Source organism: Hyperolius riggenbachi, chromosome 8 (assembly GCF_040937935.1).
Source record: "Hyperolius riggenbachi isolate aHypRig1 chromosome 8, aHypRig1.pri, whole genome shotgun sequence".
Lineage (NCBI taxonomy): Eukaryota > Metazoa > Chordata > Amphibia > Anura > Hyperoliidae > Hyperolius > Hyperolius riggenbachi.
In genome coordinates this window covers 8,457,915-8,482,107 of record NC_090653.1, presented here as the reverse complement: position 1 = coordinate 8,482,107, position 24,193 = coordinate 8,457,915, and the positions used below count along the sequence as shown (strand labels likewise).

The 24,193-nt window shown below is 42.8% G+C and overlaps 1 protein-coding gene across 4 annotated transcripts in view; it reads left to right on the top strand.

The window, feature by feature from the left end:
• Positions 1 to 24,193, top strand: part of PCDH19 (protocadherin 19) — a 236,044-nt gene that overhangs the window by 12,128 nt on the left and 199,723 nt on the right. For 2 of the 4 annotated variants that reach the window (XM_068249986.1, XM_068249985.1), the window contains exon 2: positions 5,086 to 5,413. The exons of the other annotated variants lie outside the window; for them this stretch is intronic. In XM_068249986.1, coding sequence (XP_068106087.1) covers positions 5,086 to 5,413 — 328 coding nt within the window. The remainder of the gene's footprint in view (positions 1 to 5,085; positions 5,414 to 24,193) is intronic. 4 annotated transcript variants of the gene reach the window in all.

Sequence of the window (24,193 nt, the reverse complement as noted above, 5' to 3'; positions counted from 1 at the left end):
TAAACAGATAGTCGTCAGCAGTGAAAAATATAAATGCCAATAAAACTGTATGGATGCGAAGAATGGTGATTGGCCAATGTTATCACCTACATGTAATATGACAGCTTATCTGCACAATCTGCTCATAGTGTTGTTCTACTACATAGAGGTGGTAGAATTGGCCAATCAAAATTGGATGTGTGTATACCCTAAATCCTGGTACACGCATCCAATTGTCATAGGTCAATGACTGGCCAATTTGATCACCTCTGTGAAGTACTTTGAATACTATGAGCCTATTAAGTATGTAAGCTTTCATACTACATGGGGGTGGTAAAATTGGCCAGCGATTGATCACAATTGGATGTGTGTATGCGGCCTTAAGCCTGATACACACTTTAAGTTAAGATTGGCCAATCCCTGACCGATTTTACCACCACTACGTAGTATGAAAGTCAACAGATATTGAATATTATGAGAATATTGGGTACTACATAGAGGTGGAAAAATTGGCCAGTGATTGGGCAATTAAAATTGGATGTGTGTATTATACTTAAGCCTGGTACACACTTTCAATTACGATTGGCCAGTCACTGTCCAATTGTACCACCTCCATGTAGTATGAGAGCTTACCTAGAGATTCTTCATAGTATTCAAAATCTGTTGCCCCTCCTACCACATGAAGGTGGTACAATTGGTCAGTGATTGGCCAATCGTAATTAAAAGTGTGTATCATGTCTTAGTTTTCCAATGTTATCGCATAATCCCCAACTGGATCCCTTAAAGGGGAACTGAAGTGAGAGTTATATGGTAGCTGCCATATTTATCTCCTTTTAAACAATGCCAGTTGCCCGGTTGACCTGCTGATCTATTTGGCTACAATAGTGTCTGAATCATACCAGAAACAAGCATGCAGCTAATCTTGTCAGATCTGTCAATAATGTCACATACACCTGACCTGCTGCATGCTTGTTCAGGGGCTATCGCTAAAAGTATTAGAGGCAGAGGATCAGCAGGACTGCCAGGCAACTGGGATTGATTAAAAATAAATAAATATGGCAGCCTCCATATCCCTGTCACTTCAGTTGCCCTTTAACGGCTATGTTCCTAGCATCAGAAATACGCGTCAGTAAACAGCTAGTTATTTAGAAATGATTTGTCATATAGCTTATTTATTTTTTGGTTTTAATTCTTGTTTTTGATTTTACGGATCTCTAAGTCTGCCCATCCGGCGGTGAGAGAGTTAAGGCGCTACTGCATAAAAACATGATGTTGTAAACTCGATTATACATGTAAATGAAATCAACCTCGTGTTATCGGGATTGCAGTGCATCTGTTTCAGATTTCTGCTTTACGTGTAGAATCACAACTGCCTGTAGAGAAGGAAAACGAGGGGGGGGGGGGGGGGTTCTGATTATGACAAAAGGGGGAACAAAAATAATAAAAAGATCCCCTCGGATGTATAAATAGCAATTATATAAGGCTGAGCTTCCCATATAGAGGTTACATATCACCTCGGAGTGGAAGGAAATGAGCCCCTGATGTGTCGTAGGGATGTAACGCATGGTTACCGCCGGGCAGTTAATCTGGCGTAACGCTGCGCTATGTGGGTGTAACAAACGGCTGTTGTGGATTGGATCTTCTGCCTCCTCCTTGTCTTCTTCTGCAGACAATTGTTACTTGTTTTCTTCCTTTTTTTTTATGTGCCTTTTTTTTTATTTCTTTGCAACCAATTTGCATTTGAAGTGTTTGGATTTTGTTTACTTACGCTATACCTCATTACACATGATTGCCTGGGAGGAGAGCAGGTACTTGGGTGAGAGGTACTTGTTCCCCTTTCCACCTGTCACTGGTGAGAGAGAGAGAGAGATGCCATGTTTCTCCGTAGGCTTCTGACAGCGTTTTCCCGACGCTCGGAACAGGTAATGGCGAGCAGGCAGCGTTGCATGGTGCGCTCACTCCGAGCTGTCATCGATTCATTTTCAGATGTCGCTGGTCAATCATCGTTCAGCACTGTGTCATAACAAAACTGTTGTATTTTAATCTGTGCCCTTTCCAGCCCAAAAGACTCTAAAAACGTGGTGTGAGATGAGCTCTGTGCCTGGGCAGCGATACTGTGCTGTGTAGAGGTACAGATGAGGTTGGCCATGGACCATACAAGTGCTAAGTGTCCTGACCCTTAAATTTGGCAAGGGTAGGACCCTTTACTCACCCTTTTAAATTCCCCTTCTAGCTTCTGTACCCAAAAGAATCGACAGCTAATGATAGATCAACTCTGTAGCTGGGCAAAATCACGCTATGTAGGGCTGGCCTTTCTTAAAGGGGTTGCCTATTGATAATGAAAGAGCTCCTTCCTGGATCTGACTCCTTAATTTAGCCAGACAGAGTCCTTGACCCCTTCCTGACCTCTTCTTCTTGTGCCTTTTGTGTCCAAAAGAAGCCAACAGGCAATGAAGGATCAGCTCGGTCTCTGGGCGATGATACTGCGCTGTGAAGCCGTAACTTTATTTTCTTAAAGGGAATCTGAAGTGAAAATAAACTTATGAGATAATTAATTGTATGTGTAGTACAGCTAAGAAACGGAACATTAATAGCAAAGATATGAGTCATATTGTTTCCAGTACAGGAAGAGTTAAGAAACTTCACTTATTATCTTTGCAAAAAAGCGTCTCTGAGCTCTCCGACCCAACTTGGGTCAGAGACAATGCTATATTCTGAAGAACTTCTACATAAAAACAAAAACAGTGAGAGATAAGGTTTTACTGCAAGGAAGTTCAAAGCGTCATTAGCTCTGCACGATTTCATACTTTAATATGCAGTGTGTGGTTTATAATTGCAAATATGACAGAATGATGCAATGTTACACACAAAAAAAGCTATATAACTGAAATTAATATATGAGACTGTTTACTTTGCTACTAATGTTCTATAAAGTATCTGTAATACAATTAATTATATCATAAGGGTTTTTTTTTTTTTTTTGCTTTGGTATCACTTTAAAGAGAACCCGAGGTGTGTTTAAAGAATGTTATCTGCATACAGAGGCTGGATCTGCCTATACAGCCCAGCCTCTGTTGCTATCCCAGACCCCCCTAAGGTCCCCCTGCACTCTGCAATCCCTCATAAATCACAGCCGTGCTGTGAGGCTGTGTTTACATCTGTAGTGTCAGTCTCAGCTGCTCCCCCGCCTCCTGCATAGCTCCGGTCCCTGCCCCCGTCCCTTCCCTCCAATCAACAGGGAGGGAAGGGATGCAGGCGGGGACTGAAGTTCTGCAGGAGGCGGGGAGAGCAGCAGACTGACACTATAGAGATAAACACAGCCAGCTCTGACAAGCTGTTTGTCAGCAGCACGGCTGTGATTTATGAGGGATTGCAGAGTGCAGGGGGACCTTAGGGAGGTTTGGGATAGCAACAGAGGCTGGGCTGTATAGGCAGATCCAGCCTCTGTATGCAGATAATATTCTTCAAACCCACCTCGGGTTCTCTTTAAGGGGCATTGCCCATTTTTAGTAAAAATATTTTTTTCTTGATCTGACCTGTAAATACTGTAAGACAGAGTCCCTGACCCTGACCTCACCTCTGTATCTTCTGGACTTCCTCTCGAGTCAAAAGGTAGCATTAACCAATGAAAGATTAACCTTCCATTTCTTGATATATACTATGCTGTGTAGCTATGACTCCTAGAAGGGTGTGTCCATTTTTGGCACATGCAGTAAGTTGACCTGAGCTCTAGATATGGCAAGATCAGAGGTCCTGACCCCACCCTTCACACCTTTTCCATGTTTTGAGCACAGAGACTCTGGTCTCGTTGAAGGATATATTGCCACAGTCTAGGTCTGAGCAGGCCAATGTCCTAGTGCCCCTAGGAACATCACTTTCTATGTATGTATAGGATGGTAGACCACTGTGCCTCAATTCATCATTCTGGTGAGTGATGTGTTTGGGAGATTGTCCTCATAACTTTGGTCCTCAAATGGAAATTACTCCCTTGTTCAAAATCTGGGTGGTTCCTTTAAATAATGTTTAAATTATCCCAACAGGGATCCTTGGAACATATTGTGCTAACCTAAATCTTAACCCCAGTTCAGTTCTCTGGGGATTAATAGTAGTTCTCTAATCAAGATCAAAGTATTTAACCAAGTTGAAAAAAGATCAAAACTAATGGGTGTCTGAGGAGGGCATGCATGGACTCTTTAGCAGGTCCTACTCCATGCTTACCTTTAGATTTGGCCATTTAATGTATGGGCAATGTTCTACTGATCTACCCCCCCCCCCCCCCTTCCCCCCCTCAACTCAACAAGATCCTGTTCTCAGATCTCTTAGAGTGTTTTCTGTTTTCCCAATAGAGAACTGAAGGTAGCCGTTGCCCTCTAGAACCCTCTCATTAGAGCCAACGTGAAGTCCCCAAATACCTAATCTACACTATAATTAGCACAGCATAAAATATACAGTACGACGGAACCTTCTATGCCGAGATGAAAAGACATAATTAACTCAGACACGTATATAACGTTGTAGGATTTGACTGTACAAGACCGCATTTCAACAAACTTTATAGATAGGAACTTTGTAGATTTCTGCTGGACCAATTAATCTTTGGATCCTTCCAATTAATACGGGGAAAATAATGCATTCCAGCTCTTTAAATAAGCACAATTAGTGCTGCAGTTAGCATGAAAAGCACTTGTAAATCTGAAATCTCACACACTGAAGAACATATCGCACTTCTTCACGCCATGTGTTTATTAGGTCTCAAAAATATCCAGTTACCTCGATAATGACCTATATATCCACTAATCAGGACTTTTGTTCATTTTCTTTTAGTTTTGCCTTGTTTTTTTGCGTTGTTAAATCCATGCATTGTCTTTCTGTTTCACCATTAAAGTTATATTGTTTAACATTAGTTCGTAGTCGCATTCACTGTCGATGATTTGTGTTATTCGTCGTTTTGTTATCTGTTGCCTTTTATTCTTTTTTCTTTTATTATTTTTGCTGCTTTTTTTTTTTTTTACTTTTTTGTATTTGGCTGTAGTTGATGTTGTTGATTTTATGTTTAGCTTTTATAAACTGTGCACGTCTTTGCACCTTATTAATGTTGTCTTACAGGATAGCCGAATACTCTTATGGACACCAGAAGAAGTCCAACAAGAAGAAGAAGATCAGCAAGAACGACATCCGCCTGGTGCCTCGCGACGTGGAGGAAACGGACAAGATGAACGTGGTGAGCTGTTCCTCCCTTACGTCGTCCCTAAACTATTTTGACTACCACCAGCAGACGCTTCCCCTTGGATGTCGGCGCACCGACAGCACCTTCCTTAACGTGGAAAACCAGAACACCAGGAATACAGGGTCCAATCATGTTTACCATCATACATTCACCAACCAGAGCCCACCACAGCCTGACCTCATCATCAATGGCATGCCTCTCCCAGAGGTGAGTAGACATACCAATAACCTTCTCTTTTAGTCGCTGCCAATTGGTCGTAGTTTTGCCTATCTTATGAATGTTGTGTTATTGAAGAATTTGAAAGATTCTGATGTTCAGTTTATGAAATGATGCTTTTTCTGGGATTATATTGATGTTTTACCTGTATAATGATGTTTGTTGGCAAAGTATCTTAAGCTGATCTTTGGTGGGGGTCACAAGAAGTCAGATGTGTCATTTTGGACCTCCCTTGGACTTGGTACACATAATATGAAATTGTCTTGTTGTTCCTCGTGTTTTTTTATGGGATTGGGAAATTCAACCTTCTTTACCTTCTTCATAGCTACGTTATATTGTTTGATGATTTGCTGAGGATACCCATGTGTTTTAGATGTGAAAGCATCAAATTGGTATCTTCTGTGTAGACATATTGGCCAGAAGCTCACAGATAGCAAACACTATTCCATTCTCAGAAGCGTAAAGATAAACACGTTGGATAGTTCATACATCATTGCCATCTGCATCAAATCCAATAAATCTGTGGTGTTTGAAAAGTTCATTCCCATGTTAGCTTGTTATATCTCACGGGGCTTCCAGTGGTGAGATGTCCTCATTAGACTTTCCTCTTCTGTCAACTTCACAGACCCATTTCAAAGGCATTTTAAATGACAAGTTTTTGCACTTTCAATGGGCTCCTTATTTTTTTATATTTTATAATAAACAAATCATTTGAGCTTTTCCATTTCAAAGAGTGTCATCTCCATATGGAGCTTCTGGTTGGAGATCGAAGCATAAAAGTCTTTGGGGAGGTCTCACCACTGAAGTGTTACTTATTATTGTTCTTTATTTGTAAAGTGCCACCATGTGACCCAGTTGTTCAGATGTTGGAGGAAGTTAGTTTTTGGTGGGATCTGCAGATGTGTTGGATAGTCATTTGTAATATTGCTATGCATTTACTATTTTCACAACGCCTTACAGAAAACATGGAATCACTCACGACACTAACTGCTATACACTAGCAAGCCTAGCAAGACGTTTTTCTGTAAGAGTGACGAAACATCTTCTGGAAGAGGCGTCCAGTTAAAGCTCCCTTACCCTTCGGTACATTTATGTTTTTGAAGGTCACAGCCTTCAGATCTTATGCTGGTTTGTTTTGCTCAGAAATTGGGTCATCTACAAGACTGGGGTAAATGAACAAATATTTCTCGATGGAACCTAAGACTTTTGAGTATTGTAGAAGTATGTGGACAATGTTGAAGGACACCCAGGTAGGTTGGTTTTAGGAAGTCAGGGGGTCCTAGCTTGTATATGGTTCTCCAGCCAATAGGAGGCCAACTTGGGTGTTGGGTGTGCTGGGCTGGAACCTTTGTAGATAAAATAATAAATCTGGAATCTTTGTAGGTAAAAGTGATAATAAGGGAAGTGATGTTTACGTCCCAAAAGATCAACAACAGGTTAGAAGAAGCCCTGAAGTCTCAGAGCTGCTTATCGGCCTGATCTGAGTAAAATGTTGAACTTTCCCGATCAATTCTCTCCCCTCTGTCCATTTGTGCCGTGAGATTGCCTCTGCTCCTTGGCTATTATAAGTGCTGGATTAAAGCTCACACGTTCAAAGCATGTCCCAATTACTCTGCGAGCTCGAGTCTCTTGTACAATGTGTGAATTTCTTTTTTATCATCCGTGCCAAGCGTTCTTTCACACATTTAATATGACTAAAGAGTTTTCCGTACAAAGTCAATCGACAGCATTTTAGGCATTGCATTACCACTCCTTACATGGCTCAAGCTGTGCTTTGATTCGCTGGGTTTCAATGGGGGTCCAATTGGATGGGCTAGTTGAGAATTAGGAACATATTCAACGGGGGCATTGAAAGAGCCACGATGTACAAAGGTGCATTGATCTGAGAGTCATTGCTGAAAGCGGCTTTCTGAAGAAATATCTCTAGTCAGCGTTTTGATTGGTCGCTTCTGGCGATTGGACTGGGCTTGCATTATATTTGGCCTTGCGTTAATCTTCTCTTTTATGATAGGTGAACCTATTTAGAACTGAATAGAACATTTTCTTATTTTCTATCTGTTGAAACATACTGGCAAAATTCTCAGGGCAGTATCGAACTTCCTATTGACATATACCATGTACTTGGCACCAGGGGCATACGTTGTATGTGGTGTGTTGATATCATTTGCACAGTGATGATAAGCACAGCTAATGTAATTTGCAACAAAATTGATGGAAAGAAGAATTATAGGAATAGGCACTCGTTGGTTCAGCCTCTCGGCACTGTAACCCGATGAAGTGGGCTGGACCCACAAAACGCCTTTGTTGGTTAAAGCACACTTGAAGTGCCATTTTAAGGTAAGCATAGGTACATATAGTACCAGGCCTACTCAGAAATTGCCTGAAGGCCCTTTCTGCTGCACAGCAAATATTAAAAACTAGCGCTGTTATTTATACAAATAAGTCAAGAAGAAAGTCAAATTTAGCCAAATGTCCTGAATAGTAAATAGAAGGCAAAACACTTTTATCTGGTTGTGAAAACACTGCTGACAAGGTTTTAGTACTAAAAAGTTCAGTAGGTCATTAATTCAGTTAGCTGTGCAGCACAATGAAGCAAATTTGACATCAGACTGTCATGGCTACTGTTAAGAATTAAATTTTAAAAACAAAGCACTTTAACTAAAAATAAAAATTGAGACCATGTTCTTCGTTATTAATGTCCTATTTACTGTTAGTACTGGTGGTAGGTGGTGTTTGAGGGGGCGTGGTAGCTTACATACTAAGGGTTGGTGGTAGGTGGTGTTTGAGGGGGCGTGGTAGCTTACATACTAAGGGTTGGTGGTAGGTGGTGTTTGAGGGGGCGTGGTAGCTTACATATTAAGGGTTGTTGGTAGGTGGTGTTTGAGGGGGTGTGGCAGCATACATACTAAGGGTTGGGGGTAGGTGGTGTTGGGGGGGGGGGCGTGGTAGCTTCGATATGAGAATGGTTTAGGTTCCCCTATATAAACTCTCTCTGCCCAGAAATCAGTCTTTGGGTATTGACAACGTGTACTGATGGTGACAACGAGATATGCCTCACTTTGTCATTTGTCTGAGTTTGACCTCGCCTTGTGATACGACGCGGTCGGCTTTGGCGTTTTAAGCTGTTTAGCGACTGAATGAAACATGTGATTTGTGGACTGGTAAATCTATTATCTCCGCATACTGATGCTAATGTAGAAGGCATTCATAACCGTATAGAACAAACGAGCAGATGTAAGTGACACAAATGTATATTTAGAGGGCTTCACAGAGCGCCCATGGTCTATCCATTCACCGGCCGGTAATGGATGGATCGTCTATTAGATGAGCCCTGCACTCTGCTATTCAGAGTTATGTGTGAAATTATCCAGTGTCAAATTGCTGCACGAGCTGCCATATTTCCACCAGGGCCTGTTTGGCTGCCTCCCCGGCGCTCGTTGTGTGTGAGATGTGATTGTTTGTTAACTTAGATATCGAAAGAGCATAGAGAGAGGTCATGGGAGAGGGGGGCACAAGAGTGGGATCATTTAGGGGGGCAACAAAAGAGCTTGAGGGGGGCTTACAGAGTATGGCAGAAAAGGGGGTGCAATATAGAGGGGGACAAAAGCAATAAAGGAGAGTTAATATGGGAGAGGGAGAGAGACAGTGTTGGGGTGATCAGTGACAGAGAGAGGCATAACATACTGACAGACGATGCTCCAATGTATTAACCTTAAGGTGGCCATACACGCTTAGATTTGTACCCTGCAAACAGATTGATCCCACTCTGATTTAAATCCATTAAGCAACAACAAAAAAGCGCTTTTCTCAAAATGCATAAGCTTGTCTCATATCACTACATAGTGTAGTACTAAAAAAAAGTGATGTGATCAAAAATTTAGGTAGCTTTTCAGTTTTGACTTAAAGTATGCAGGGTTGGAGCTGTCTTGATTGAATGTGGCAAGGCGTTCCAAAGGATAGGGGAAGCATGACAAAAAGCTCTGTCTCTAAAGGTTGTTACGTAGTTGGACTCTGGGGGTGGTGAAGGTATAAGATTCTTTTGATTTGAGGTTGTGAGAGGTACACAGTTAATACAAATCCTTCAGGTATCCGGGGCCTAGGTCATGTAGGGATCTGAAGGTTAGCATGCCAATTTCACCATGAAATCTACTAAAAATATATAAGACTGCAGCTTTGCCCTGTTCAATACAATGCAACGCTGTGGGCGGTAGATCTACCGCCACTCCCCCGCCGGGTCTGATCTACTGAAATGTACCATCCTGTCTGATCTTAACTAATAGATTTTTGCTGCAATTGCTATAATTACAATCTATGCAAATCATTGGGTTGCAGATTACGATGATTGAATTGAAAAGTTAATACGTTTATAGCCTGCTTAAAGCGGACCTAAACTTAGAACTTCCTCTTTGCTGTAAAAGATAAGCACCAGCATAATAACCTTTAAGGAAAAACAATTCTTTGTTACAGCTGATATAAATCCTGCAGTAAACCTGCAGTGTGTCTACTTCCTGCTTTCATGGACGCAGGCATAGGGTTAACTTCCTGTGTTTACAAATTAGCTGCTCTGCTTGGGCGGCCAGCTGACACAGCTGAGAAATCAAATTACAGTTGTGATTAGCCTCAGAGGAGAAAGAATTAGACAGGCTAAGCTCTCTAAATACATACAAGGTGCATTTATCTGTGTTTTCCTTCTGTCCTGTGCAAGAGTTCAGGTCCACTTTAAGTTGATAAGTTCTGTTGTTTTTGTGGTATGTGTAGCCCCCTCTGGAGCAGTCTGACAGATTATGACCCCCCCCTCCCCCCACGCCCGTACTGTATATCGCTAATCTACATCTGATCGAGGCCCTGTGCTGCACCGGAGCCCGCCGGACGCTGCCCAAACCCCTTCGAACGACGCCTCTCGCATCTTTGATGAAGTTTATCCTTTTGCGAAAGCCGACGCCTCCGACGGAATACGGTGTATTTAATTGTTCAAATTGGCCACAGCGGGACTCATTTTTGAAGTTTAAAATCCCATTATTAGCTTGTTACGAAATGAAAAGAATGAGAAGCAAACTGGCAGAAAAGATGAGTCAATCTGATGTGTGTAAATTCATTATCGGCGGCGGAAGATTTCATCCCGGCAGACGCGCTCCAGGCCGCCGCAATCGCACCCCACCGCGCAGTTTTGTGTTCTTTGTAAGAGAGGGGAGAACATTTGTGGATTAATCCGCTGGCGTCATCTGGCGTGGGTGCCAAGGCTGAGGTTTTACACACCAGCTGAAAGGTGTGATGAGGCTTGCAGGGGGCGGGCAGTCCTGTGACATGGCTGGGTGATGCGGAGATACATGGGGGGCTTATCAATTTGTGGCTTCCAAGGATGGATTTCTAACGCTACTCCAGTCCAACCAATAATAACTCATCAATACATTCTTGCTAAGGATTATGTTTTTTTGCATACAAATTGAATGCAAATTATAGGCAGTTTGAAACTGTACCAAAATATCCTATCTATCTATCTATCTATCTATCTATCTATCTATCTATCTATCTATCTATCTATCTATCTATCTGTCTGTCTGTCTGTCTGTCTGTCTGTCTGTCTGTCTGTCTGTCTGTCTGTCTGTCTGTCTGTCTGTCTGTCTGTCTGTCTGTCTGTCTGTCTATCTCATCTATCTATCTATCTATCTATCTATCTATCTATCTATCTATCTATCTATCTATCTATCTATCTACTATCTCATCTATCTATCTATCTACTATCTCATCTATCTATCTATCTCTCTATCTACTATCTCATCTATCTATCTACAGTATCTCTCTCTCTCTCTCTCTCTCTCTCTCTCTCTCTCTCTCTCTCTCTATCTATCTATCTATCTATCTATCTATCTATCTATCTATCCACCGTATCTATCTATCTATCTATCTATCTATCTAGTGACCAGACATATTACAAAAGGAGGACGTCCTCTTTTTTTTAACATTTCCAAAAAATTAATGAAAACACTCTCTACTCCCAGAATCAGAGACGTGACTGTTTTTGTCTGATGACGTATAATATAAGCTGAGGCTGAGCAGCCTTCGGCCAATCATCATTCATCAGCCCGACATTATTATGTTGTGGTATCACGTTATCAATAATTATATCAAGTAGTAGGCGTGGCTGCGCTTTTTGATCCTTGTTCTGCCCGACAGACAGCAGTTAGCGGTTGATTGTCTATAAATGTAATAACTCATACATTTTTGTAAAATATCAAATTTAAAAGAAACGTAAAAGTCTAAAACCGAGAACGTTACATATAGCAGGTTAGAGAAAAATAAAGCAGACCTGAATGTAGAATTTCCTCTCTGCTGCAAAAGATAAGCAACAGCATAATAACCTTTAATGAAAAACATTTATTGGTTACAGCTGATACAAGTCCTGCAATAAATCTGCAGTGTGTCTACTTCCTGTTTTCATGGAAGCAGACATAGGGTTAACATCCTGTGTTTACAAATTAGCTGCTCTGCCGTGACAGCCAGTTGACATAGCTGAGAGATCAAATTACACTTATGATTAGTCACAGATGAGTGGGGATTAGACAGGCTGAACTCTCTAAATACATACAGGGTGCATTACTCTCTGTTTTCCTTCTGCCCTGTACGAGAGTTCAGGTCCACTTTAAGATTCTTGCTCATGCCGATTGAGAGTTGCTAATTTCTCGGAGAGCGGGGAGTTTTTGGCTGGCAGTGTTGAGGTTTTTTGTGCTCGGCAGAGAGCGGCGGCGCGAGAGCGACTTGCAGAGGGCGTCTTCGCCACATCACAGATTCTCGCGCCTTTCTTCCGCCTCTGTGCCTGAAATTGATTTTGTCTTGCAGGGCTGCGCCATTGACTTAGACTAGATAATACTTCACAGAGCGGAATTTGGATACATCCCATTTTCTGGGCCCCTTTATCTCCCCTCTGCATCTGCCGCTTATCCCGCCCGCGGTCTCGTCTGATTGAGGGAGATCTGAGGACGGCGCGCGCCACAGAGGAGGAGGGGTTCTGACACGCGCAGGGCGCTCTTCCACCGACGACGACATGGGAAGTCATCTTATTGCATCAGAGGGAAAATTATTATAGGAGGAGGTTGCCCGGCAACAAGGCAGAATTATTATTTCCCTTAGATGAATCGCACGCTTTATAAGCTGCAGAGCGTTCAATTCTGTTTAACAGAAACTTACATTAGCTGCAGAGGGATGTGCGTCTGTCACAGGCAGCGGACGTGCCGCCTAACGCCGGGGTGCGGGATTCAGCGCACGACAACACCCGTGCCTGACTCTCAAACAGCCCCTCCCCCCTTACTATGTTTGGGGTCTCTGCAGTACATGTTGTTCTTCCAGGGGGAGATAAAAAACAAAGGTAATGCAGAGTGCAAAGAAAAAAAATAGGGGACTCACAGAACCGGGTGGCAGATTGGCAATCTTTTCGCTTAAAGAGAAACTCCGACCAAGAATTGAACTTTATCTCAATCAGTAGCTGATACCCCCTTTTACATGAGAAATCTATTCCTTTTCACAAACAGACCATCAGGGGGCGCTGTATACTGATATTGTGGTGAAACCCCTCCCACAAGAAACTCTGAGGACCATGGCACTCCTGGCAGTTTCCTGTCTGTGAACCTTGTTGCATTGTGGGAAATAGCGGTTTACAGCTGTTTCCAACTGCCAAAAAAGCATGCAGCAGCTACATCACCTGCCAACAGTGAAAATGTCACCATGTGATAAATGTCAGAATGTAAATCGGGGAGAGGAAAGATTTTACAATGGGCAAACACTGACTAAATCATTTATACATAATTATAGTAAAAATGAAGCACTTTTTTATGACATTATTTTCACTGGAGTTCCTCTTTAAAGGTGGTGTCACCGACCACTGAGAGAGGGTTGACTTGGTTCGGTGTGGTTAGGTCACACTCCAAAAAGAGTAAAATGTAAAATCAAACAATTACCCAAGTTAAAAACTAACCCCCATGGGTGCTCTGTGCCGATTCACTCTTACAGTGAGACACTGTTTTACCAGAGGAAGCGGGTGGATGCCCACGAAACGCGTTGTCCTGTGTTTTTGTATATATTGTTTTCGTATCTTATATCCGTTCTCATCTCGGGGTTGTTTTTCTTTCCTTTTTAAAATTTTTTTTATCATTTCGCCCATCCTTTCCTCCCTCTCAGTATTACACCTCCTTACAAGGTAACTGTTGGTCGGAGGCCCCCCCAAAAATATAAAACAATTCAAAATCAGTTTCAAAGGAGAGCTTTGTTGGCTTACATCTCTCAAAGAAACACACCAGTTCTTAATGGTGGAAAATGTTCCGATCAATTGCGCAAAAACAAGGGCAACACGTTTCGCAGGTCTATCTTGCTTCTTCAGGACAATAAAAGAAATGTGCCGAATGGCTAGGGTCTGCAGGACTCAAGCGCTTCCTTACCATGTGACTTAGTTATGGGCGTTCCTGATTCCTATTGGTTAAATCAATTTCTGAGGCCCAGAAGGCTAGACTGCATTGGGGTCACGTATGGATTATTGCAATGATTTGATTGGTGTAAACCCTTAATGTGGGTGTTGGGGGTATCCTTCAAGGTGGAGGAGGGGCTTAAAGGAAGGCATAGTGGGGAAATTTCCACGGAATACCGCTTCCCGAGTTTGCGATCAAAAATAGGTTTACTGCAGCAGTAATCGGAAATCGGCATCCCACGGAAATACCGTATTACAGCAGCTCGGAAATTTAGCCCAATCATAGAGCTTGGAAGAATTGGACCAACCACAGAAATGTTACACCAATCACGATACTTGATATAACTCGGTAGTATCCGGGTATAAGATTTCCGTGGTATTCCTATCTTCCCCAGTAAACTACCACATTTTCTGACTGTGCCGATCGACGACATATCGTTCTGTTGATCCAAATTTGGGGACAATTCTTTTAGTAATTATTGGTTGAGGAGATTGGATGGTTAATGGGCATTATGTGGAGATTTTTGTATCCTCTCTCGTCTCGTTTGTTTTAGCCTTAGTTTTTTTGCTTTGTTGTGATGTTGTTGTTTTTGGTTTGCTCAGAGACAAGTCAGATGTCGGCTCCATGCAAATCCCCCGGGCCGGCCGGCTTATGTGCGAACTGATGAGTGTGACTGCTTTGCATGGGGGGTATTGTGTTGCCCTGTCACCCCCCCCTCCCCCCCCCGCCTGCGTCAGTAACCCCCCCCCCACGCAGGACGCACGCAGTGCTTTACATGCTGGAGGGGAGATTTGCATGGCCAGGAGTGACAGGAATACACTTCACCACCCAGCTCTGATGACAGATGATTCCCTCACCTCCTGTGCAGCACTCGGGCGCTGAGATTATTATTATAAACATGCCCAAGAGCCCTGTCACCAGTCATGTCCTGAAACAGCGCCCTCTGCAGGCTGTGAGCCTCTCAGATGAACCTGGTTGTGCCCCGCCCCTTGCTCTTCATTCAACATAGTAGGGTGAAGCAGCATAGCCCCACCCCTCACAGCCTGCTGTGTACTCCTTCAGCTGGATCGCTTCAGGTCACATGGTCATTATCAGGGGCTATAACATAACATTGCTGTGTAATGCCTGATACACACTATGCAATTTACTGTCCCATTTCTGGTAGAATCGATACATCTGAAAGGTCTGATCTGATTGCCATTCCATTTTTCAGATCGATTTTCCAATAACTTCTGTACAAAATCGATCAGAAAAACAATCGGAATTCCGATCAGACCTGTCATCTGATGGGAAATTGCATGGTGTGTACCAGGCATTCATGTAAAGTAGATAAGATGAGGCTGTAGGACTGTCTTAACCATTATCTATCTAACCTCCATCTATCTAAAGGTGGCCACTAACGGTACAATTTTCTAAACAATCTTTTACGAACAATTTTTCATATTAACGAAATGATTGTTTGGGACCTGTAATGGACAAAAATCTCCTAACCAATCTGATCAGATTCATGAAATTAATCCGATTTTTGAATCGATTCCATCAATCTGATCGGATTGTTTAGGAGATTTTTGTCCATTACAGGTCCCAAACAATCATTTCCGATCATTCATACAAATAATGGTTCAGAAAGATTGTTTGACAAATTGTATCGTTAGTGGCCACCTTAACCATCTATCTATCTATCTATCTATCTATCTATCTATCTATCTATCTATCTATCTATCTATCTATCTATCTATCTATTTATCAGTTTGTCTGTCCGTCTGTCTGTATAATTGGCAAATTGTATCATTAAGGGGCCCATACTTGGCCGATTTCAGCCATCATTCGTTCGATCAAATCTATCAAATTCCCAGATCAATTGATTGGTTCCTGATTTTGATCGATTTCGATGGATTTGATCTATCTGACAGGATGGAAGATCTAGGTTGATCTGCTGCTGGCAGCAGATCGATGGCCCGTAGAGTTGCATTGAATCTAATGGTCCAATAATGCATTTAGATCGATTTCCAATAGATTAAATTCTGGAATCTATTGGAAATCTGTTCCTAGTGTGTGGCACACATCAGATAGATTCCTGTCAGATTGGACTTCACAGGCATCTGCCAGAAATCTATCTGATGGTCAAATCTGCTGCAAATCTATAAGTGTATGGCCATATTTAGTGGCCACCTTAAACTCTGTCTGTTATCTATCTATCTATCTACCTACCTATCTCTCTCTCTCTCTGTCTATCTATTATCATCTATCTATCAGTTTGTCTGTCCGTCTGTATAGACACAGCTCATAGCAAGGACAGAGCTCATCTCATTGGACACAACGGATACCTCAAAAGCCTGCGCATGCCTAATCTAGATAATTTTGGCGCTGAAATGACTGTTGGTTGAAGTTTTCAGGGTATTTACACATCTCTTTTATCTTCACTGACTCGCTCCTGTAATGAAATAACTGGAAAGTTGTGTCTTATCAGAGTGAGGGGCGTCAGGAGATGTCTGATGTGAGTTCAGCTGCAGATCCTTCTCCTCGGCTGATTAAGCGGAGTGCCTGATGACTGCGGCAGTGTGTTTGCATGAAACGCCCCGGGCGCTATGCAGGAGCTACCAGCCGCGGAGACGCGAGAAGCTAATGAACGCGAGGAGGGGGAAATATTCATATATCCGAGGTGTAGACAAGACTACCGTACAGAATTGTCAGATCTAACAATGATGTCAGAAACACCTGATCTGCTGCATGCTTGTTCAGGGTCTTTGGCTATAAGTATTAGAGGCAGAGGATCAGCCGGATAGCCAGGTAACTGGGATTGCTTAAAGGCAAATAAACATGGCAGCCTCCATATACGTCTCACTACAGTTGCCTTTTAAAAGTGAAGCTAATATATGAAATAGGAACCCTTTGCAGGTGTTTTGGGTGAATGAGCTGATTAGAGGCTGACACTTTGAGCAGAGAATATTGAACATTTTCACAATATTCTAATGGGCTGAGATTTTGATTTTGGGGTTCTCATAAGAAGAAAGTAGGGATGGGACGAATCCACAATTTCTTCGAATCCGGATCCGAATCTAAAAAGGTTCTCGAATATCTCGAACCTTTCGAATCCCGAATCTAACGAATCCTGCACATAAGAATTGTGCGATCCGTGGTATAGTTGCCCGCAGTATAGGTACCCAGGCATAGGTAGCGAGGTAAAGGTGCCTTCAGTATAGCTAGCTAGGTATGGGTGCCTTCAATATTGGTAGCTTTCAGTATAGGTAGCAAGGTATAGGGGCCTTCAGTATAGGTAGCAGGGTTTATGGGCCTTCAGTATAGGTAGCAGGGTATATGGGCCTTCAGTATAGGTAGCAGGGTATATGGGCCTTCAGTATAGGTGTCAGGGAATATGGGCCTTCAGTATAGGTAGCAGGGTATATGGGCCTTCAGTATAGGTAGCAGGGTATATGGGCCTTCAGTATAGGTAGCAGGGTATATGGGCCTTCAGTATAGGTAGCAGTGTACATGTGCCTTCAGTATAGGTAGGTAGCAGGGTATAGAGGCCTTCAGTATCGGTAGCAAGGTACATGTGCCTTCAGTATCGGTAGCAAGGTATAGGGGCCTTCAGTATAGGTAGCACAGTACATGTGCTTTCAGTATTGGTAGGTAACTAGGTATAGGGGCCTTCAGTATAGGTAGCAGGGTATATGTGCCTTCAGTATAGGTAGCAGGGTATATGTGCCTTCAGTATAGGTAGGTAGCTAGGTATAGGGGCCTTCAGTATAGGTAGTAAGGTACATGTGCCTTCAGTGTAGGTAGGTAGGTAGGTAAAGGGACCTTCAGTATAGGTAGCAGGGTATAGGGCCTTAAGTATAGGTAGGTATGTAGGTAGGCAGGTATAGGTGCCTTTAGGTAGGTAGGTACGTATAGGGGGCCTGTAGGTAGGTAGGTAGGTAGGTATTGAGGCCTGTAGGTAGGTATAGTGGCCTGTAGGTAGGTAGGTAGGTATAGGGGCCTTTAGGTAGGTAGGTAGGTATAGGGGCCTTTAGGTAGGTAGGTAGGTACGTATAGGGGGCCTTTAGGTAGGTATAGGGGGCCTTTAGGTAGGTGGGTATAGCGGCCTGTAGGTAGGTAGGTAGGTATAGCAGCCTGTAGGTAGGTAAGGATAGTGGCCGGTAGGTAGGTAGGTAGGTATAGTGGCCTGTAGATAGGTATAGTTGCCTGTAGGTAGGTAGGTATAGTGTCCGGTAGGTAGGTAGGTATAGGTGCCTTTAGGTAGGTAGGTATGTATAGGGGGCCTGTAGGTAGGTGGGTAGGTAGGTAGGTATTGAGGCCTGTAGGTAGGTATAGTGGCCTGTAGGTAGGTAGGTATAGGGGCCTTTAGGTAGGTAGGTAGGTATAGGGGCCTTTAGGTAGGTAGGTATAGGGGCCTTTAGGTAGGTATAGGGGCCTTTAGGTAGGTATAGGGGCCTTTAGGTAGGCAGGTAGGTGCGTATAGGGGCCTTTAGGTAGGTATAGGGGCCTGTAGGTAAGTAGGTATAGCGGCCTGTAGGTAGGTAGGTATAGCGGCCTGTAGGTAGGTAGGGATAGTGTTAGGTCGGTAGGTAGGTAGGTAGGGATAGTGGCCTGTAGGTAGGTAGGGATAGTGTTAGGTAGGTAGGTAGATAGATAGAACCCCCCCCCCACGGCCTCCTCCGTCCCCCGTGCCTCCTCCGCTCAGCCCTGCATAATAATCTACTCACCTTTCCCGTGGAGCGCAGAGCGGCAGACCTCTTCGTTACTTCCCTGTTCCCTCTAGTGGCCGGACCGGCTTTTACTGATGACGTCATTGTAAGAGCCGGTCACTAGGGGGAACCAGGAAGTCGGCGAGAGGTCTGCCGCTCTGCGCTCCGCTATGGATAGGTGAGTGGATAGTAACTATGCGGGCAGGGAGGGCGAGCGGAGGAGGCGCGGGGGGGTCGGAGGAGGACGAGTGCGAGCGGCGGATGCGCGGCGATGCGGCGTCGGGATTCGGCGGATTCGTATAGTGAAAAATGCCGTCGGGATTCGAGTCCACGAATCTCGAATATTTCCTAATATTCGAGGGATTCGTGGATTCGCCGGATTCGTCGTCCCACCCCTAGAAGAAAGCCATAATCATCAAAATATGAAATATCTCGCTTTGAAAGTAACAAGGGGTCTATTTCATAGATTAGTTTCACCTTTTAAGTTGAATTACTGAAATAAATAGACTTTTGCACAGTATTTGAGTTTCACCTGTATGTCGCTAGTCTGGGCCTCCCAATTATCAGGGACACAGGCAGCAATGAGCAAAAATGACAATATTCTTTTCGCTTTAATTTTTGACAAAAATAAATAAAAAAGAAATGATTTTCAAGCAAAAATGATCATTTTGCAAGTTCTGAAAAAATTACACAAATTGCAGATTCCGCAAACATATATTTTGGCTGAAGCAGCACAATTGTGAAAATATGTTCGCAGATTTCGAAATCGCCGGCGTTCACTAGTGCTTTGATAAGCGAAAGGGTAATTAAAAGTATACTGTAGTGTTCTCACTGTAGCGATCCCTGGCGTTTCACGATTTGTGGAAAACTAAAACGATTGAAATGTTGAAAAAAAAAATGACAAATCGCGATTATCAAAAAAGGTGAAATTTTCCAGTAAAAAACGCTCTAAAAACACCCAAAAAATCCTGTCACAAAACTCCAGCGATTTTGCTAGCGTTTTGCGATCCCCAGTGGGAATGGGCCCTAAGAGTTTCTGTGTATCGGTCAGTATCAGATCGCCCTTCTTTCCCTCGCGCGTAAATTCTGACCGGTAGCGTTGGAGTCTTTTGACTTACGACACACTATAAGCCAGAGTATCCATTTCTCTTTGCGTTTAGCGGGGGACTTAAGGAGTTCCAGGCTCTCGAACGGCTCGTATCGTCAATTCTGCCGCTCTCCAAACATACGGCCAACGACACGCGGGCGTTTTACAAGCCCATAAAGCATTTGTATGTTGCGCTGTTTATCTCGCCAGTGACTTTTGCACCTGCTTATGGGATAGTTAAGGGCGACAATGACTCTGTATGTAGCATCAGCTGTGTCAATAAGTCATTCTAGGGGCCTGAATGAGAAGGCTTAGAGGAGCCTTTGGCATGTAAATGGGGGCAGTATAGTTAAAGACTTGTTCGCTTGCTTACCAGTTAAATGCCACCTTGCTGCAATTCCATCGCCCGGCAACAAATACCATTGTGAGGACAGTAAGAATAAGGCCGTTCTAAGGAAATACTGCTGTTCAAACATCGGAGAAAAGGCCCCATTTAATACCAGCGGCCTCCTGCAGGGCAGTGATATGGGAGGCAGAATAATCCCACTCCTTTCTCTTTCAGAGGAATGGGGGTCTCCCACCCTCACAGGAAGCCAGGGGGAGATCTGACTTGTGTGAGCCATAAAAAGGACAGGAACCTTAGGAGGACACTTTTGAAGAACACGCATGTAAAAGCCCAGACCACCGGGCTGCTATAAGGGAACGCATATGTAAAAGCCTGGACCACTAGCCTGCTAAATTGTTCTATTTTTTATCTTCTGCTCAAAGTGTCCATGAATATCCTGAGGGTACTACATCGGTGCTTGTGGAGAATGATGCTGATTGATCATGTTACTAGTTCCTGCCACCATCTCCCCTACGTCTCCACTTGGTTGGCCCAATAGCTAAGGCTGCCAGAACTTTTACCTCCATAACGGCCAGCGTGAAGGTATGGAAAGCGAATTGGCAGATCAAACAAACGCAATTTATATCTTGCTTTTCTCCTGGCGGACTCAAAGCGCCAGAGCTGCAGCCACTAGGACGCGCTCTACAGGCAGTAGCAGTGTTAGGGAGTCTTGCCCAAGGTCTCCTACTGAATAGGTGCTGGTTTACTGAACAGGCAGAGCCGAGATGCGAACCCAGGTCTCCTGTGTCAGAGGCAGAGCCCTTAACCATTACACTATCCAGCCACCACAGATCAGAGCTATCTACCGATCTTTGTTGTAGATTGTAGAACAAAACCAAAGCTAATGAGTGTCTGCATGATAAAAATGGGATTCTGCAGTAAAGGTTTCAGAAAATACAGGCAACCCTATATAGATTCCTTCAAAATGGTGCGGCTTTCGAAAGCAGGTCCACTGCTGAAAGTTTAGATGCTGATGCAGATTTGTTTTCTGGTTGCTTGATACTTCTGGTTAAGTGAGTTCTGGATAAACGGGAGTTTTACTGTAATGTGGATAGTTTAAGATAAACCCCCACACTATGGAACAGTTGGAAAAAAATACAGACAGGTTGAATGATCAGATTCCAATCAGTGTGGCCAACAAAGGCCTTGCTGGCAGCCATTTCACAGTTTGGTGGGAGAAACTTTTGGCCACTGTAGTTCTTGGCCTCCACATTTGCAGTTAGGCTAGCTCCAGTATGGGTCTTGCCATTTATTCTGTCTTGTATAGCGTGACCGTAGATCCAGAAGCCACCCTTATGTGTAAAAATCAAACGAGAATTATTTTAGCTTCTTAAAGTGGACCCAAATTTAAAATACAAGATTTCAGAAATACAATCTATTTTCTAAATTATAATAATAAATAGCAGCCTTTTTTCAGCTGCATGATGACAAATATAAAATATTTTACATTATTCTCTTCCTTTCATATTGCCGGGACAGAATCCGGCAGACTGGTGGAGGAGATAAAAAACAAAACACAGGCTGCTACTGATGATGTCACAGGGGAGGTGATCTCAGCTTGTGTGAGATTTCACATAGACCACGCCCCTGTGAGGGAGGGTAGCTGATGACAAACACACCCATGATCTGAAACCTCCTACTAAGCTCAGAAGTAATGGCTGCAACCTGTATAACCCTAGCTATGGAAAGAGAAGGGTGAAAAGCATGCACTGAAATGCTCATAGGCTTGAAGGAGTGTTTATTTATCTGTGTATGTGTCACAGTGCTGCAACTAAATACTTTGAATTTAAAAAATGTTTGGTTTGGGTCCGCTTTAAAGGCAATGTTGTGTTATTAGAAAGGTTCTCTTTAAGTCTAGTTCATGATTCAATGGACGAGTTGATTTCATGTTTATTTCAACTATATTTTTATGCCGTGATTAAAGAGAAGAAATATCCAACTGCTGCTCTCAAACTAATCAATCCTGTTTATTAATTTTTCTACTTTTTGACTTTATAATGTGATTGCGGCGGGAGTATTTTTTCCACTCTCTGCTTCCCTCTCGAGCTCCCAGTTGTCTGCAGAGATCAAATTAATGATACGTCTGGCTGAGATTGGCTCACGCTGTTCCCTATTTGTAAGCAACGTAAAGACAGATTCGTGGATCCATTTGTTCTACGGAGGGAAAGCGGCTTTGATAAATTGATTAGTCTTGCGAACAGACAGTTTGATAATGTGCTATACCACTACTTATTAAACAGCTACAGAGCGCTAATGAAGATATTGTAAAAAATTACTCCGACGCATCAGGATTCATCTGATGACCTTTTGTGATGTTTCAAGGCCAACATTATGATAATAAGAAGTCTTTTATTCTGTCTGAAGGTCAATGTATTGTAATTATACATTCCTGGTGGTTCTGCTGCAAGCAGGGTCTTAAAAGGCTAACCCACCTTAATTAATGTCTGCACCAATAATTCTGTCCTTATACAAGGCATAAGCACGACCTCGCTATAAACACGCAGTTTGGCATCAAAATAGGAAAAGCATATCCTGGAAGGATGCAGGGATATTATTAAGGGGCGTGGAGGACCTCTGTTACCAGGAGAAACCGTTACCATGAGAAACCGTTACAAGGAGAAGAACTAACTGACTCATATAATTTTTAATAAGAGTGTGTGATCACCTTGTACAATCATAGAAATCAAACATACAGAAGTCTTAAGACTCATACACACGTCCAACATAACGCACAACCAAACGCTGCGTAACACACGCCAACCAACTAAACAATCAACTCACTTGAATACTATGCACGCAAGCCAAACGACCAAATGCACAACATGTCTGCAATCAAAACCAACAAAATTGTTCAAAAGACTTGTACACACGTTCAAACCTGCAGGATAGCTGGGCAGGTTGATCCACCGGTTGGATCTGGCAAACAATTTGTTATCAGTTGGTCGTCTGGTTGTTTGGCAGCCATACACACGCCCAACTGTCTTCCAACAGGCCATGTTTAGAAGGTAGTTGGGCAGCTTGTTTGGACGTGTGTACGAGCCTTTAGTGAAAGGTTGTCCACTTTGTGGGCAGAGGTCTTGAGGAACTACATGAGGGTGGAGAAAACATTCAACTTTTATAGTCAGAATGTATCTTCATTGTGTCAGCATGGAATGTTCTTTCAGTCCAGCTGAGGCAGTAGATCGCTCCATAAAAAGCAATGGATGTTTACCTAAAAGAGTGAGATGTGGAACGCTGTTTACATTTCCCACTAATAAATAGGAGAATGTTGATTGCATTGCTCATCCAGGAATTTAATCTGGTTGCCACATGGACTCCACATGGAGTTTTTGTTTTTTCGTTTGGTTTTTGCTTTTCAGACATTTTTTTTTCAGCCTTTCTCTGAATCAACTGCAGTTTATGAATTTCCTCCGGGATAAATGTAAATAACTCAGTCGACAAGGGTGATTTTATGGAACTGCGTCATGTTTGGAGGCCTACCGGCAACCAGAAGTCGTAGTCAGTCAAACGTTATAAAGTGCAGCAGAACACTGAGGAGGAGGGAGCCAAATATTGGGGGATATCCATACATCTGCAAAACCGTCACCCGAAACAATCACAAGTGATCATTTCGGGTTTATGAAAGGAAGCATATTTATGAAGGTGGTGATTCTTTTCCCAATTGTGAAAAAGAAAATTGCTAGGGCCTATAAATTAAGAAATTACCATAGCAATCTATCCTATACCCTTCAGTTTACTGTAAAAATTAATCTGGATTTTCTGCCACTTCTGATTGACTTACATAGAAAAAAAAATGGAAAATTTCATTGCATTTATTTAAAGAAAAAAAGTTAATTTAAAATTTTAAAATTTAAAAAAAAGAGAGTCTTTCAATTTTTCACTATGACCGGTTGTTATTATCATAAATGGGAGGATTGACTCTTTACATTTAACCCCTGTATAATTTTGGTAAGATTATAAAGGTGGCTATATACGTTTAGATTGCCACCCTAAGGGGCAAACAGATCAATCCCTCTCTGATCTAAAACCGATCAGAGAGAGATCGAATCCCCCTTCATACATACATGACATATAGATTTTCAATACAATTTACCACGGAATCTATTGAAAGTCTATCGAGCTGCAGCATTGCAATGTTCAATACAGCAACGC